The sequence below is a fragment of the Sminthopsis crassicaudata genome, chromosome 2, assembly GCF_048593235.1.
Source record: "Sminthopsis crassicaudata isolate SCR6 chromosome 2, ASM4859323v1, whole genome shotgun sequence".
Lineage (NCBI taxonomy): Eukaryota > Metazoa > Chordata > Mammalia > Dasyuromorphia > Dasyuridae > Sminthopsis > Sminthopsis crassicaudata.
Window position 1 is genome coordinate 101,789,774 of NC_133618.1, and position 15,721 is coordinate 101,805,494.

General features: G+C 31.3%; 1 protein-coding gene across 8 annotated transcripts in view; it reads right to left on the reverse strand.

The window, feature by feature from the left end:
- The window catches only part of LOC141554703 (ankyrin repeat and SOCS box protein 3-like), a 437,022-nt gene that overhangs the window by 16,949 nt on the left and 404,352 nt on the right, over positions 1–15,721 (reverse strand). For all 8 annotated transcript variants that reach the window (XM_074286926.1, XM_074286925.1, XM_074286928.1 and 5 more), the window contains 3 exons: positions 13,132–13,309; positions 9,969–10,166; positions 1,536–1,793 (listed from right to left, as the gene is read on the reverse strand). In XM_074286926.1, the coding sequence (XP_074143027.1) occupies positions 1,536–1,793; positions 9,969–10,166; positions 13,132–13,309 (634 nt within the window). The remainder of the gene's footprint in view (positions 1–1,535; positions 1,794–9,968; positions 10,167–13,131; positions 13,310–15,721) is intronic.

Sequence of the window (15,721 nt, forward strand, 5' to 3'; positions counted from 1 at the left end):
AAAAATATGAAAAGAATATTTTCATTTAGCTTTGAGGTGAATATATGGCTGGGGCAGCTAGGTGGTGCAGTGGATAGAGCACCAACCCTGAAGTCAGGAGGACCTGAATTCAAATCTGGTCTCAGATACCTAAGGATTCCTAGCTGTGTGACCCTGGGTAAGTCACTTAACCCCAATTGCCTCAGAGGGGGAAAAAAAAAAGAAGAAAAAAAAGAAAAGAAAATATATGGCTATCCTTCCTTCTACAATTTGAAGTTTTTCCCATCTCTAATTCATCCTCCACAAAGATGCTAAAGTAATTTTCCTAAATTGAGAGTCTAACCATGCTACTTGCCTAAATAAACTGTTTACTGCCTATAGGATCAAATATAAACACTCCTTTAAATTTGGTAGCCTTTTACCACCTGGCTCCAACCTACCTTTCCAACCTTATTACGCATTATCCTGCTCCCCTCTCCTCACTTTCAGATCTGATCAAACTGGACTTTTTGTTGTTCTTCATATATATTTCATCTTTTTGATAGAATGCATTTCCTTGAAATATTTTTACTGGCTATCCTTCATATTTAGAACACTCTTCCATCTCACCTCCACATTTAGATTCTTATTTATTTCAAAACCCCGCTCAATCAATATCGACATGAAGCTTTTCCTGATTCTGTCAGCTGACAGTACTCCTTCCAAAACAAAAAAGATCAAAAAATTCATATTTATTTATGTATATGTTATATCACTCCAGAAAAATATTAACTTCCTTGAAGACAATGAAATTTTTAATTTTGTCCCTAATTCTTAACAGTACAAGGCACATAGAAGGTACAAAATAAATGATTATTGATTGAATGGTTGGTTGCTTGCCTCCCCCAAAAGATTACCTTTCCCTTTTCTTACTGTTATAAGTAAGTTAGACCCATTTGCTTGCCTTCTCCAAATGACTAATCCCCTATCTGGACCAAGGAATATATTCTGGAGACCAAGGCCCTCAGAGATGTTTATGATACTATTCTTGAATTGGATAAACAAGAATCAGGATATGTTGCCAAAAGCACTCCCTTTAACAAGTAACTACTGACAGAAAAGAATCATAACCACAAAAGTACAAAAAGTCATTTAGGATAGGTGCAAAAAGTCTTAAATACTTTAGTGGTCCCTGAATTACTACATAGTATAATGAATGCTCATAACAATACTCTGTCTCTAATCAACTACTTCAGAGATTGGCATTTGTCCTCTTTAAGTACCAAAAATGTAAGATACTATAAGACAAGGATTTCCAAATGGTCAATAATGGTAGAACAAAGCCTCTCTTGAAGTCCTTTCCAAGGAAGGAGTCCATGGCTTAAAGCTACCAGCACAGACTACTCTGCCCAAATTTCATGGGCATTTCACGGAGAGTCTTGGTCATTCACACACACACACACCCCACTCCTTTTTTAATTTCATGAAATTCCAACATTAAATGACCTTGAGGCTTTGGGGAAATAAATGCAGTTCCTCCCCAAAGGTTAGGAGGTCCATGATACAGAATTTCTTACCAATAACTGCAGAGTAGATTGACAGGGTCAAATCCTGCTAAGAGGAGAGATGGCAGCCATTCCTTGTACTTTTCTTGTGCTTTAACTGCATGCTTTATAAATTCAGACAAATGGTTCCATGTTCCCAATGGGCAGCCTTTTTTCAAGAAATACCGAAATACTGAAAACTTCTCATACTTCAGACAGTATGCCAAATGCATTTCATTTAGCTGGACTCCATATTTCAGAAAAATATCCACCATTCTGAAGTGCCCAGAACTTCGCCATAACAAAAGAAGATAATCTAGTTAGAATAATAATGACATGAAGAAAAAACCTACCATTGACAAAAACAAATAAAATCTTCTATGAGATTTTGCAAAAAGATAATGCTTTTCCTGCTTTAATATAAAGTATTTTCTTAACAAGAGTACTCTTTTTTAATCCTCTCATTAATTATTGAATAATAGTATTCCATTCCTAAACTCTAAAGGTCAATTGGCTTGTACTAGGAAATTGAAAGACTCCAGTTTTTTGGGTTTTTTTTTTACCAACATCCTGAGTCAATTTCTCTCCCTTACTTTTGAAGTTTTCAAAATAGAAAACTAAGTAGACAAAACTTTCAATCCAGGAACCAAGGACAAATTCATAGTTTTAATTTTTAAATCAATTTTATTATTCAAATATTTTTAAAAAGGAAACAGAGCTGTTGGATAAAATTTAATTCTTATACATAAAATCTTGGAATGGGTAAATATAAAATACTGAACTTCTGTCACATAAAATATTATACTTCTAAGAATTATTTATATAGCATTTAAATCAGTGTTTTTAGCAGCTAGGTCCCCATGGTTATATTCAAAAAATCACCTAATCCATGTAAATTTTTTATATCTACTTCACTAAAATTCTAATTTGTGCTCTTCTTCATTTAAAATATTAAATTGCACTGTCCAAACCACTAGCTATTGATCATTCTCAAAGAAATTATTAAAGGGAAATATTTTACGATTAAATGCTTACTATAAATTAATGATAATGTGGCCATTTCTTAATTACATATAGTTTTCCAGTTGTATAATTCTGGAATAGCATGTGGCTCCTAAATAGTTGTCATCATATACCTATGCTAACTGTCCTATCTAGATTAACCATTCTGAAGACAATTAATGAGGTTTCTATCTTTCCCAAAGTTAAAGCAATATATGTCAATCAAAATATGTCAAGTCAATCAGATCATAATGAAATTTTCTAATAGTTATGAAACAAAACTATATAATAAATCCAAGTCAGTTATTCACTAGACCCCCTATATATGTTATCTGAGACCTGATATGGCATATTTTGACTGTTAATTAGATGCATTTATGCACATGTGCAATTGACACATACACAAAAAAATCAGTTTTGGACTCATATAATTTACAACTATCTATATACTCTGATCACAGAAACAAGAGCTATATAGCAATTAAGTCAGAGGAATATCTTGACAGGAATAGGGTTGGGTTGCAGGAGGATATAGATTGAGGTATCTTTGCTTTTTGATCTTCCTAAAATATGCCTTTATCTGAAGTGAAATACATTCAATCTAAATAAGCATCTAGTAGCATATTTACTTTAGCAAAGCAAAATCAGCAGCCTATTTCAAAATCCAGGACAGTACCTACCTAGGACTGAGATTCTGGTAGCAAGGTTAAATAGACTAATAAATCCTTTCTAAAAGCTGTGATAGTAACATATATATTCATGCTCAACTTACTGTAAATGTAGCTGTGACTACCTAACTCTATAAACTTCTATAAATTTCCTTCATTTAAGTATTATGAAAACTGCTTGCTTCATGAAATACTCATATTGGTAAAAATCAATAATAACAGAAACATTAGACAATTTTTTTTTCCCTAACTGGACTTGAAATTTAATCAGTTTTGATCAAGAATGCCTGCTCAGAAACATCTTCTACCAATGCAGACTGGCACCTTCTTTGCAATTTATGGTCTTAGAGAGTTGTCTGAGACACTCATAAGTTAAGGGGAATGATTAGGGTTACAGCGCTAGTATGGGTCAGAAGCAAGACTTGGACCCAGACCTTCCAAACTTTGAAACAAGCTCTCTATTCACTTTGACACATTGCTTCTTATACAGACTATACATTATAATATTCATATTGTCTTTCATTATGGTTAGTAAAATGATACCACTGAAGGCCTATGAAACATTAGTGTTATTATCTAGATCTTTCATGATAGCCTATAAGTTACAGAATTAACTTTTCCAATTAACCTAAATGAAGTAGGTAAAAGTCTAGAGACTCATCTAAAAGAATATTTCAGTTATATTTACAGAGAATGAAATTAACTCACTAAAAGAGACTAAAATAATATAAGTTATTTAGAGAACACTTAGGATCAGATAATAAAATTAAAATGTGGCTAATGGGGGCAAGAGAGCCCTATATGCTGACTTGTATGTCTATATTTTCCATTTCAAGATACAGTGTACAAAGAGAGAGAACACAGTGAATTTTGAGAGAACCATTTAATGTTATTTAACAACAAAAAAAAAAAAAATCAATATTAAAAAGGGTTTTTTTTTAAATGAGAAATAGAAAAAGGACAAATTGGTCATTTTAGATGGATCATAAAATATAGAGCTAGAAGGGACCTTAGAATCATCTAATCAGCTAGGTGGCACTTCCTGAAGTCAGGAAGACCTGACCTCAAAATTGGCTTCAGAAAGTTACTAGTTGTACTAATATGACTGAGAAAGTCACTTAATCTGTTTGCCTCAATTTCCCCAACTTCAAAATGGGATAAGAAAAAATTACTTCCCAGCATTATTGTGAAGATCAAGAGATAATTATAAAGGATTGAATACAGTGCCTGGCATTTAATAGATTATATATAAATGCTTATTCCCTTACCTAGTCCACTTTGAAAGATGTGGAAACTTAAATTTAGCAAGAAAAAGGACACTATCATCTTTGTAAGAGCTAATGTAGAGACCTAGGTTCTAGGATTTTCTGCAGTGAGATTTTTCCATTCCATGATCTTTAGTATTTTATGTTAAAAAGGTGGTTTTAACTGAATTCCCATGGCCTAGTGCAAGTGCTTGGCACATAGTAAGCACTTAATAAAAGTTTTGTGAAATAAAATAAAGACTAAATAAAATACAAAATTACCAAAATGACGTTGAAATGCAGGTCATTCATTGAGCTATATTAAATTAGAAGTTACTTGATCAGCTACTCCCCATATATGACATCTGTTCTTGCACCATCAAACTTCTTGAAATCGCTTTTTAGTAACTTTGTCAGTATATATGTAAGAAAGTAAGGAAAGTACTTCTTTTAATTAAAAGTTAAATTTTTAAAAAATAATTTTAAAGAATTTAAAGAATTATTTTAAGAAAGTAGAAAATTTTAAAAAACAAAACATTTTAAAAGTAGAATTTTTTAAAATTACTTGCATGTATGTTAGAAAGTAAAAAAAAAGAAGGCAAAAAAATTAGTAGAATATTTTTTAAAATCTTAAAAGCAGCAATTGCTTTTGAATTACTTACTTGTATATATATTAGAAAATAAGAAAAGGAAAAAGCACCCTAAAGTCAGAGATTATTTCATTTTTGTCTTTATATCACTAGTACTTAGCATATTGTCTTACAAATAGCAGCTACTTAATAAAAGTTTAACTGAACCAAAATAAAAAATGAAATGTTAACTGGCTATATCTATCATACAAGACTATGGTAAAATAAAACCAATCTTTTCTGGAAAGGGAAAGGTTGCAGGAAGAATTAAGGGAAGGGGGATTGTGATCAATTGATTGAAAAAAGTAGACAAATAATTTGACAAGTTCTGCCAGAGTTAATTTCCATGTCCACATTCAGCCATGGTCTTTACCTTCTCTACTAATTCCAATTGTAAGACTCATTTAAAAAAAAAAAAACAAAAAAAAAAACCACCTTCCAATTAAGTTTGCTCATCTGTTCACTTAAGAAATTGCCTTCATGTCATTGCACCTGTTAACATTTGAACATCTGACTGCAGCAACGTTAATCATGAACTACAGATCTGTAAATTAGTGGGAAGGATACTATTTCACTTTGTATTTCAAAGTATTTTAAAAAAAAGGGGGGGGGGGTTAAGGTCATTGCTTCAGATGTTCCTTATTTCATAGGGATACTCAAGAGAGATCTTTTAAAACATTAATCCTAGGAAAATTAAATTAGTTAGATGGATAAGTTTAATAAGGGAAGAAAACTAGAGGATAAAATGAAATATCTGTAAAGAGTTTAGCATAGTGCCTGACACATAGAAGGCACAATAGAAATGCTAGCAATTATTATTATCATTATTTTTTAAAAGATTCTAATTCAAGGAGGCAAATCTAACTTCATACAAATCACTAAGATTCATGCTTAGAATATTTAAGATATTAATTCAACAAGCATCTATTAAATATGTCCTTATTAGAGATGCAATAAGCACTGGGAGTACAAAGACAAAATAAAATAACCTCTGCTCAAAGAGTTTATATTCTAGTGGGTGGATACGATATACACAAACCTAAATTGGGGAGGGAGGAACTAACAACTAGGGGAATCAGGAAAGGTTTCTCAGAGGACATAGAAATTGGGTTTAGTCTTGCAGTGAGAAAGGTTACAAAAAAGCAAAAATGAGAAGGGACAGCATTTGTAGAAAAGCATATATGTCCAGAGAACATCACATAGGTTAATTTGTAAACACAAAGAAATTATTCAAAAGAAACAGGATAGGTAGAGTGAGAAAAAGTGGAGATTAGGAAAAGAGGTAATGATTGTATATTAAGGAATCACTCTCATGAGAAAATCCAGAAACTGTAGGGCATAAGTGTAACAGAGAAGTATGAAGGTATATCAGTGGAGGCAGAAATAAAGAATTTTGGAAATATATCACAAAGTTGGCACAAACGCATGAGATAGTACTGATAAGGGACTCGAAATCATCCAAACATATTCTGAAGCTTTTTTTCTGCCAAAAGCAGATAGCAGCCAATAATTTAGTTGCCTTAATGATAACTCCATCTTTCAAAAGTTGTCAAATCAACAAAGAGAAAATATTTGGGATCTGTCATCAACAAAATGATTTTACAGTGGAAATTATGGGAACATAGAGAAATACTAACCACTCCATATTCAAGTCTGTGACATAGAAAATACAACTCTGGGAATAGTTACATAACCTATATTTGAGAGAATATGTTTTAGAAAATTCAGAGCAATGATGGTAGGATCCCAAGGATTCTTACAGAAGAAATTAGCCTTTCACTTTTCACCTGAAGAGAAAGCTCTCAAAAAATGAAATTCTGAAGACAACAAAGAGAATCAGTTGCAATAGGGGAAATCGAAAAAAGGAAGCTGCCTAAAGACAGGATAAGGTTGTAAAGAAAACTCATAAAAATTATTATTTTAAATATATATAAACCATGTGATCTTAAGCAGTCACAATTTCTTACTATTTTATATTAAATCTTTTAAGACTGTAAGTTGCAAGGAAGATGGCAAGGGATATAGAAAAAGTTTCTCATTTGGGCACTTTCTACCAAGAGTCAGAAAACTACACTTATGTTGAGTCCATCCCTATTTGTGTATGGTCCACAAGTGAATTTTGTCTTTACATTTTTAAATAAACCTTTATTTTTAAATGTAAAAACCATTTTTAGCTCAGGGGCCAAAAATACATAAGGACCATAGTCTGCCTGATCTCTCCCCAATGCCATGAAATCACAAATTCAAGTTCTACCCAAAATTTAGAAAACAGAAGGATGAAAGAAGATGAATAATAAAAGAATGGCACAATCCTGAACAAGTTTGGGAAAACTTGTGTTTGCCACTATGAGCCAATGATTAAAAACTTTTCTTTTAAGATCAGTGATGATATTAATGAATTTAATTTATTGAAATTATAAAATGAAAATTCCAATATTTGGAATATCTACATAACTCAGTGAACTACTATTTTCCAAATAACAATGCACAATGTTTACAAAATCCAGAGAAGTAAAAAGATCCATTCAAAGGGCAAAATAGACCCATTGGTCTATTTTAAAGTAACAGCACAAAAAGCTCAATGAATTGTTTTCAGAGTCCACATTCCAACTAACCTATAGGAAAGTAGTGTTTGTTCAGTTTTGGGTACTGTATCAAAAAGAATATGCACAATTACATGAAAAGGAGATTAAAATAATCTTCCCTTTTCCAACTACATGTCTATGAGAGATCATGATTTTGTTTATATACTTCATTCAAAAAACTCAAAACATATTGGATGTAGAAGCAGATATAATTATCTTCCTTTAGATTAGACATTAAAGAAATAGGTAAAAATGTATAAAATTTTTATTTTCCTCACCAATTTTGTTATGTTTTGGATATAAGTTATTCTTCATTTAAAAAGCTGTTTCAGAGGCAGCTAGGTGGCTCAGTGGATAGAGCACCAGCCCTGAATTCATTCAGGAGGACCCGAGTTCAAATGTGATCTCAGACACTTAACACTTCCTAGCTGTGTGACCCTGGGCAAGTCACTTAACCCCAGCCTGGGGGGGGGGAGCTATTTTGGTTAATTTTTTTTGGGGAGGGGGGTTAGGCAATTGGGGTTAAGTGACTTGCCCAGGGTCACATAGCTAGGAAGTATTAAATGTCTAAGAGCAGATTTAAACTCAGGTCCTCCTGACTTCAAGACTAGTGCTCTATTCACTGCACCACCTAGCTGTTCCTTGTTAATCTCTTCTTAAAAGCTAATCTAACTATATTATTCTCACCATTCAATATACTTCAGTGGCTCCCTGTTACCTCTAAAATCAAATATAAATCCTCTTTTTGGTCTTTAAAACCCTTTATAAACTGGGTCTCTTCCTGTTTTTCTAGTCTTCTTATTGTACATTACAACTACTGACATACTGTGACTGAGTGACACTGGCCTCCTTGAAGTCCCTCACACGACACCCAATCTTGCAACTTTTAAGGCATTTTTCACTCTGTACCTGCTCTATATATCTGGAACTTTCTCCTTCCTCATCAACTGGCTTCCCAGGTTTCCTGCAAATCTCAGCTAAAATCTCATCTTCTGAAAGAAGCTTTTCTCAGTCCTCTTTAAACTTAGTGCCCTCCCTCTGAAATAACCCTCAAATTGCCTTGTATACAATTTGTTTTTACATAATAATTTGTATGTTGCCTTCCCTTATTAGACTGTGAGCTCCTTGAAAGCAAAGCCTGCTTTGAGGTTATTGCTTGGGTTTTGTTGTTGTTTTTTTTTTTTTTTTAATTGGGAAGGGGATAGGGGAGGGAGGGGCAAGATGGGAAAGAAATTTAGTTTTTCTTGTATTCCTGGCACTTAGCACAGTGCCTACCCCAAAGCAGGCACTTAATAAATGATAGTTGACTAGCTAACGTAATAGGTTTATTATTACTGTTACTTTTAAATGGGTAAAAAAATTATTTCTAATTTCTAATACAGCAAATATTGATAGGTAGAACCCACATAAACAAGAGCTATTTGGGGCCATAAAAATATAAAGGGTTTTTAAGTCTAAAAAGTTTGGGAACTGCTGTTTTAGTTATCTTCTTACGATGTTGTCAGTCTTCCTCCACCCCATCTACCCCCCAAAGATTTCAGTAATGAGCCATCCTTTAGAGCCACTTTCAAAGACTAGAGAAGAAACAGGTCAGAACAAAAATAACATTTTTTATGTTCTCATTAGTCCTTTGTTTTAATGCTATCATTTAACATTAGCTGGTTTCAAGGATAAATACTTGCCAAAGGCCAATCAAAACTTTAGTTTAAATAATGTTAATATTTAAATCTTTAACAACATTTATTATTTAGTCAAATTTTTCATTTATTTGTATGCTTCAGCTTAAGGGAGATTGTCAAAACAAATTTTGTAAAAAAAAAAAAATACTTTAAAAACAACTTGACTGCAATGGCTACAATAAGAACATGTTATTGAAGTTTTAATAAAATCCTTTTTTACTGTTGAAAAAAATTCTTATTATAAAGCTTTCTTTCAAATTTATGAACTTACATTGTAAAAATAACTCTTACATGAGAAAAGATCCCTAACACTGCTTCTGAATATACTTGGTAAAAATCCTATTTAAGTTTTTGTAGTGTTTTAAAGAACAAGGAAATTAAACAAAAAGCACCCAAAGCTACTTTAATATAATAAAAGTCTTTTTTAAAGTTTAATACTGAAGATATATTAAAAATATAACCAAATCTAAAGTAGAAATTGAAAATGTTACCTTACTATTATCACATTTATACCCTTAAAGAGAGAAATGCTTTATGAAAAATCACTTTACAATTTAGCTATTAACAATAAAATTAAACTTTATCATGAAAGCAAGAAAATAACTTTGGAACACAAATCAGTATAGAAAAATAAGGAAAAAATTATTAAATATACATACTCCCTTTGGAAGACCATGCACATGGGAGAACTGCATTCAAAGACTAGACCTGGTTGAGCATCTGGGCTATAGCCATTTTTAAGTAACATTTCTAGGCAATCTTCACGACCTTCAAATACTGCTGAGTATACAGGACTCACTTTGTCCGGACCAGTGTCACAAATTCTATCAGTAATTGGTATTAGCAAGTCCAAGATTCTGCAAATATATGAATTCAAGAACATTTTAATGCAAATGAGGTAAATGGGTATTCTTCTAACACATTAACAGTAGCATCATCCTTTATCCTTTGCTGTACATACTAAATCTGTTATTTAGTAATCATGTAATATTGGATAAATCACTTAAAACTCTGGTTATCTCAATTTCCTTAACTGTAAAATTACCAAATAATTTCTTAGATTCCTTTCCTGCTCCAATGACTAAGATTCTACTTGAAGAAGAAATATATCCATTTACTTAAAAAAATATTTTACACAAAGGTTTAAATATGTATCAAGTTAAATCTAATTAATTACAGTTTACTTTTAAAGGCAGAATATATTGTCTTTTTCATTAGTATCTCCTCCCAAAAAATAAAAACAAAGTTTGAGTTAAATTTCAGTCAAGTTATATTAAATATTTCAAATCTTTCATCTAAAGTTCTAGGAAATAATTCAAAATATCACTACAATAACTAAGCAATAACATGTAATTAAATTTAAAATTCCTTTTTACTCCTTACAAATATCAAATAAAGTATTTTTGAATAAATGTTTTTAGATTATTGGCAATTAGTAAGAGACAGTTTTTATTTTCAGTAGAGAAAAATAATTATTGATGAAAGGAAATCAATTTATTCTCAGTTCAAAATTTCGGTCCACTTTTATTATTCAAAATGTTCCATCCTATACAAGGGGATATCTTCACTTTAAGTTCTGGGACAGTTTAGCAAGTAATGCCTGAGGTCATTATTAATGAGAATGAGTAAAAGCTGACTGATAAGTAAGGGCTCAGGACTGGAAAAAATGGTCTAAGAAAAGTTTAAGGATGGGACCAAGGAGATAAAGCTGGTATTAAAATGCAGTTTTTAGTTTCCTTGTTCAATGCATTTTCAAAAACACCCTACAGTTTATGAAACTTTAAAAATTTCACTAAACAGAAGGAAGCAAAAACAAAAAACAAAAACCAACAGAGATTCAATAAAGGTAAAGATAGCAAAAGATGAATATGTTTTTTTCTTTGTTCTTCCATATAAAAGAAAAATGGACGGAGATACTTAGCAGAACCTCAAACTGAATGGGAAAACTAATTCAAACTGAATGGGAAAGACATATAAAATAAAATTTCAGAGAAAAATTACTTCCTAAGGCCAAAATGAATCATTAGAGTTGAGGACAAAAGCCAAGAGAGTATAACTACCACTCTAAAATTCAAATTATATACAAAGGTTTTTTTTTTCTAATTTAAGACCTGTTAAAATAAGCTAATAAGTAAAAATTAAGAGTAATGAGCAAATGTAGAGGGAACTCAGTTAAATTTATATAAGAGCCATTCCCCACTTGATAAATGATCAGAAGATATATACAAGCAGTTTTCAGAAGAAGAAATTCAAGCTACCAATAGTCATAAGAAAAAAAGGTTCTGAATCACTAATAATTAGAGAAATGCAAATTAAAACAATTCTGACATACTACCTTTGAAATATGACACTGGCTAAGTTGATAAAAGATAAAAGAGGCTGGGCAGCTAGGAAAAAAACAGGATTTTAATGAATTCTTCTTAGCATTATGAACTGGTCCAATTAATAAATCTAGAAATCAATTTAGAATATACCCAAAGAGTTATTAAAAAGTTATTAAAATTCTTTGTCCCAGAAATACTGCTGCTAGGTTTAAATCCTAAAAAGTGATCTATACTATATATATTAGTGGGTCTACATCCCAAAGAGGAAAAGAAAATGACCCATATAAATATAAAATAATTGTAGCAACTCTTTGTGACGGGAAAAAATTCAAAGCTATAAATTAGATAGGATCTAATTTATAGATATTTATAAATTAGGGAATAAATGAACATATGAATATAATGGAATTCTATTGTGTTGTAAGAAATGATGAAGGGAATGGTCACAGAAAAAACCTGGGAAATCTTGTATGAACTCACGTGAAGTGAACAAAACCTGGAGAACTATTTACACAATGACACTAATTCTGTAATGATAACCAATTTTGAAATATATCATAATTCTGATCAACATAAATGACCAATCACAATTGCAAAAAAATCATGAAGAAACATGATAGAAAGATAGATGGGATTCAGAATACAGACCAAAGTATATTTTCTTTTCTTCTTCTTTTGGACAAAGCTAACATAGAAATCTGTTTTGCATGACTACATCTACTTGTAATGGGTGCTGTTTTTCTTGCCTCCTCAAAGGGTAAGGGATAGAAGTAAAGAAACTGGAATCAAAAATTAAAATTATTTTTTTTTAAAATGTGTGTTGAGTATTATCTTTAAATATCATGCTTGGTTTTCTAATTTTTTTAAGAAAACCTTATTAATCTCTTTTTCTCAGTTAAACATGTCTTCCTGCTTGTAATAGTTATTATACAAATAGTACCAATAAAACCAAATTTTAAGCAAGGAAAAGGAATATGTGGAAATTCCCAAGAGATGAATCTGCAAACTGACTGTGAAGTTAAAGCTTTTGTATAACTGGATTTAAATTATTACTAACATTATTTACCAAAGACTTTCATTCTTGCAATGATAAATCAAAGGGTATTTTAGATGTGTAATTCAAAATTATTCAGTGTTGGAATATATGTGATTTTGCAGAAAATCAAAGTCTTTCATTTAAAGCTAAACACTACCCTCCTCCAATACTCACTAACATGAACATGGTAATATCCATATTGGCATACTCTTAGAAGGTTTCCTACTTTTGACTATGATCAGATGGTACAACATTCTACCAAAATCTTTTCTAACTGTAACGCTAAACAATTATTGCTAATAAGCTGGTCACCCAAGATGAGTTATATCATGTTAAAAGGAAACAAATCATGATATTAGTCAAACAATATGCTTTTTGTCTCCTTTTTACTACTGCAAAAAATTTTCACTCTATTGTCTAATGATGAGACTTTCACCAGTTTTTTTTTTTTTAAGCACCTACCTTACATGGCCCATTTGTGCAGCTGCATGAATAGGTAACTGCCATTTCTCCTCATTACAATAAAGATTGGGATCTGCCCCTTTAGAAAGTAAAAGCTCCACACAGTTTTTATGGCCCTCTTGTGCAGCAATGAACAATGGGGTAGCTTTGTCCATGGCTTGACAATTGACATTAGCACCTGATATTTAAAAAAAAAAAAAAATACACTTTATAAGCAATCATTATACAAACAACAAAAAATTACAACATAAATTAAATTAATACTCATGTGGTAAGCATAAGTTTCAACATGTGGCACAGCTGGTTTTGTCCATGGTTATTATTGTATAATCATATTTATTTTTCTAACTTGTTGATATTTAAATTGCTCATGCTTTTACTGAAAATTTCAAATGTACACTAAAACAGAAACTTCATTCAGAATTCATCCTAATTTAATTATTTCATCAAAAAAGTATAAGCTGAGAAAATGATAACCAATTTTGAGGGAAAGAGTTTATCTTCTAATATTAATAACAATGCTACTGACAGATTCAAATGGTTAAAAGAATTTTTAGGCATATCACTGAAAATGCAATGAATTATTATAGTTAAAAATCATGAAAATAAAATTTGAGAACATATCAATTGGAATTAAAAGTGGATTATATCTATAGAATGGCTCAAATTCAAGTTCACCATATTCTTTATTCACTTTTTTCTTTTCCCCACACAATGATATAAGTAAGTAAAGAAAAATGAAAGATCTATACAAAGTGGCTTCTGAATATAAAAGGGTAAACTTGAAAAAAACAATCTCCTGGATACCAAAACACACACACACACACACAAAAAAAAAAAAAAAAAAAAAAAAAAAAAAAATTGAAAATCTGAAATGATTCTGATTTCTTTACCAATATTAAGAATTCTATACTTTTAAAAAGTGGTAAATAATGTCAGGACACAGCAAAATTTTATTATTATTGTTGTTTCATAGCTGTGATTTTGTCAGTATGGGTAACTCCTTGGATGCAAATTCCCTTCTCTAACAAAAACTGGCAACTCTTTATGTCTTAGAGAACTACGTAGGGCATGTGTATGTATAAACATATACATATATAGACACATATGCAAATACACACACACACACACACACACACACACACACACACACACACACACACATACATAGACACCATACATAGACACTTGAACCTAAGTTTTCCTATTCCTAAAACCAACCTTTTCTTTATACACTACCTTTCATATTATAAGTGGAACTATAAAGATCATTCATTGAAGCTTTACCAATTGACTACAGAAAAAAAGACTACAGAAAAATAACCTCCTTCAAAAGAAATCAACATATAATGAAGATGAACAAAGGGGTAGATGACAATATATCAAAAAATATAAAACATTTGAGAATTTAAGAAATGAAAAAGAATAAATGCAACAGGTCAGACATACTACTAGTTCATGACAAAGAGCTGTGAGATTATCAGCACATAACCACTGGATAGGATGTTTTTTGGCTTAGCTATTTTTCTTTATCAAAAGGAAAGTTTCAAGGAGGGGCAGAAGCCAGAGAGAATAAAAGGTCAAAATAAGGTTCAATTTGGAACTAAGGCTCTGATTGGAGAAATTTCTACCTGCATATCCACTGTTTAGAAAAAATCCTGGCACATAATAAATTCTTAAAAGTGTTTTTTCATTGTATTTCACAAAAGGCATTCATATTGTATAATTTCAATTATATAAAAAAATTGAAGGATGACAATGAAAAGTATGACACTTTCAGTCTGACCTATTCAAATTCAATTTTAAAAGGTGGGAAAGTGGTAAAAAGCAAAGAAACTGACCATGATTAGTAGCATTTTCTAGTAACATTAGATTTCCTAATAAGTAAAACAATCATCACAAAGAAGAGACCAAAAATCCCTTAGCTGGCAAACATTTGATTTCCTTGCCAAGAAGACTGAATAAAACCAGGGGCCAACAATGATTTAAAATTTTAAAACTTTATAAAACTGTGGAAGAGGAGGACAGAAGATTATGAAAAATAATCCAAAGAAAGTTTGGTATAAATTCCAATTGAGCTGTATCATTCCGGTGAATTTATAGATGATAGTAGCAAGAGTACAACAAATAAACATAAAATAGCACAATATATCAATATTTCTTCAACTATTATTGTCATCAATGCCAAACGATTATGTGGGAAGCACTGTTTTTCCTACTGAAAATGTGAAGAATTTAAGACAATGCTTGATTTCAACGAGTTTTTATTCTATTCTATTTAATAAGTACAAATAACACATTCTAAATTTTGGGAAGAAGGACACTTCTTGAACTTTGCACTTTGGGGGTATCAGGAAGAAATACACTCCAAGCAAGAGAAAAAAAACACTGCAAAATCAGAGATGAAGATTCAAGATCATGGGTAAGGAACAACAGGAAGATCACTGTGGTTAGACTACATTTGAGTGAAAGGGGATGTTTCTGTCTGGATTATCTCTTTGAATGAAAAGATTTAATTTTGTCTCTCTATATCCAGTGCCTGGAAAATAATAGGTACTTAATAAATATTTATTGATCTGAGGTACCACTT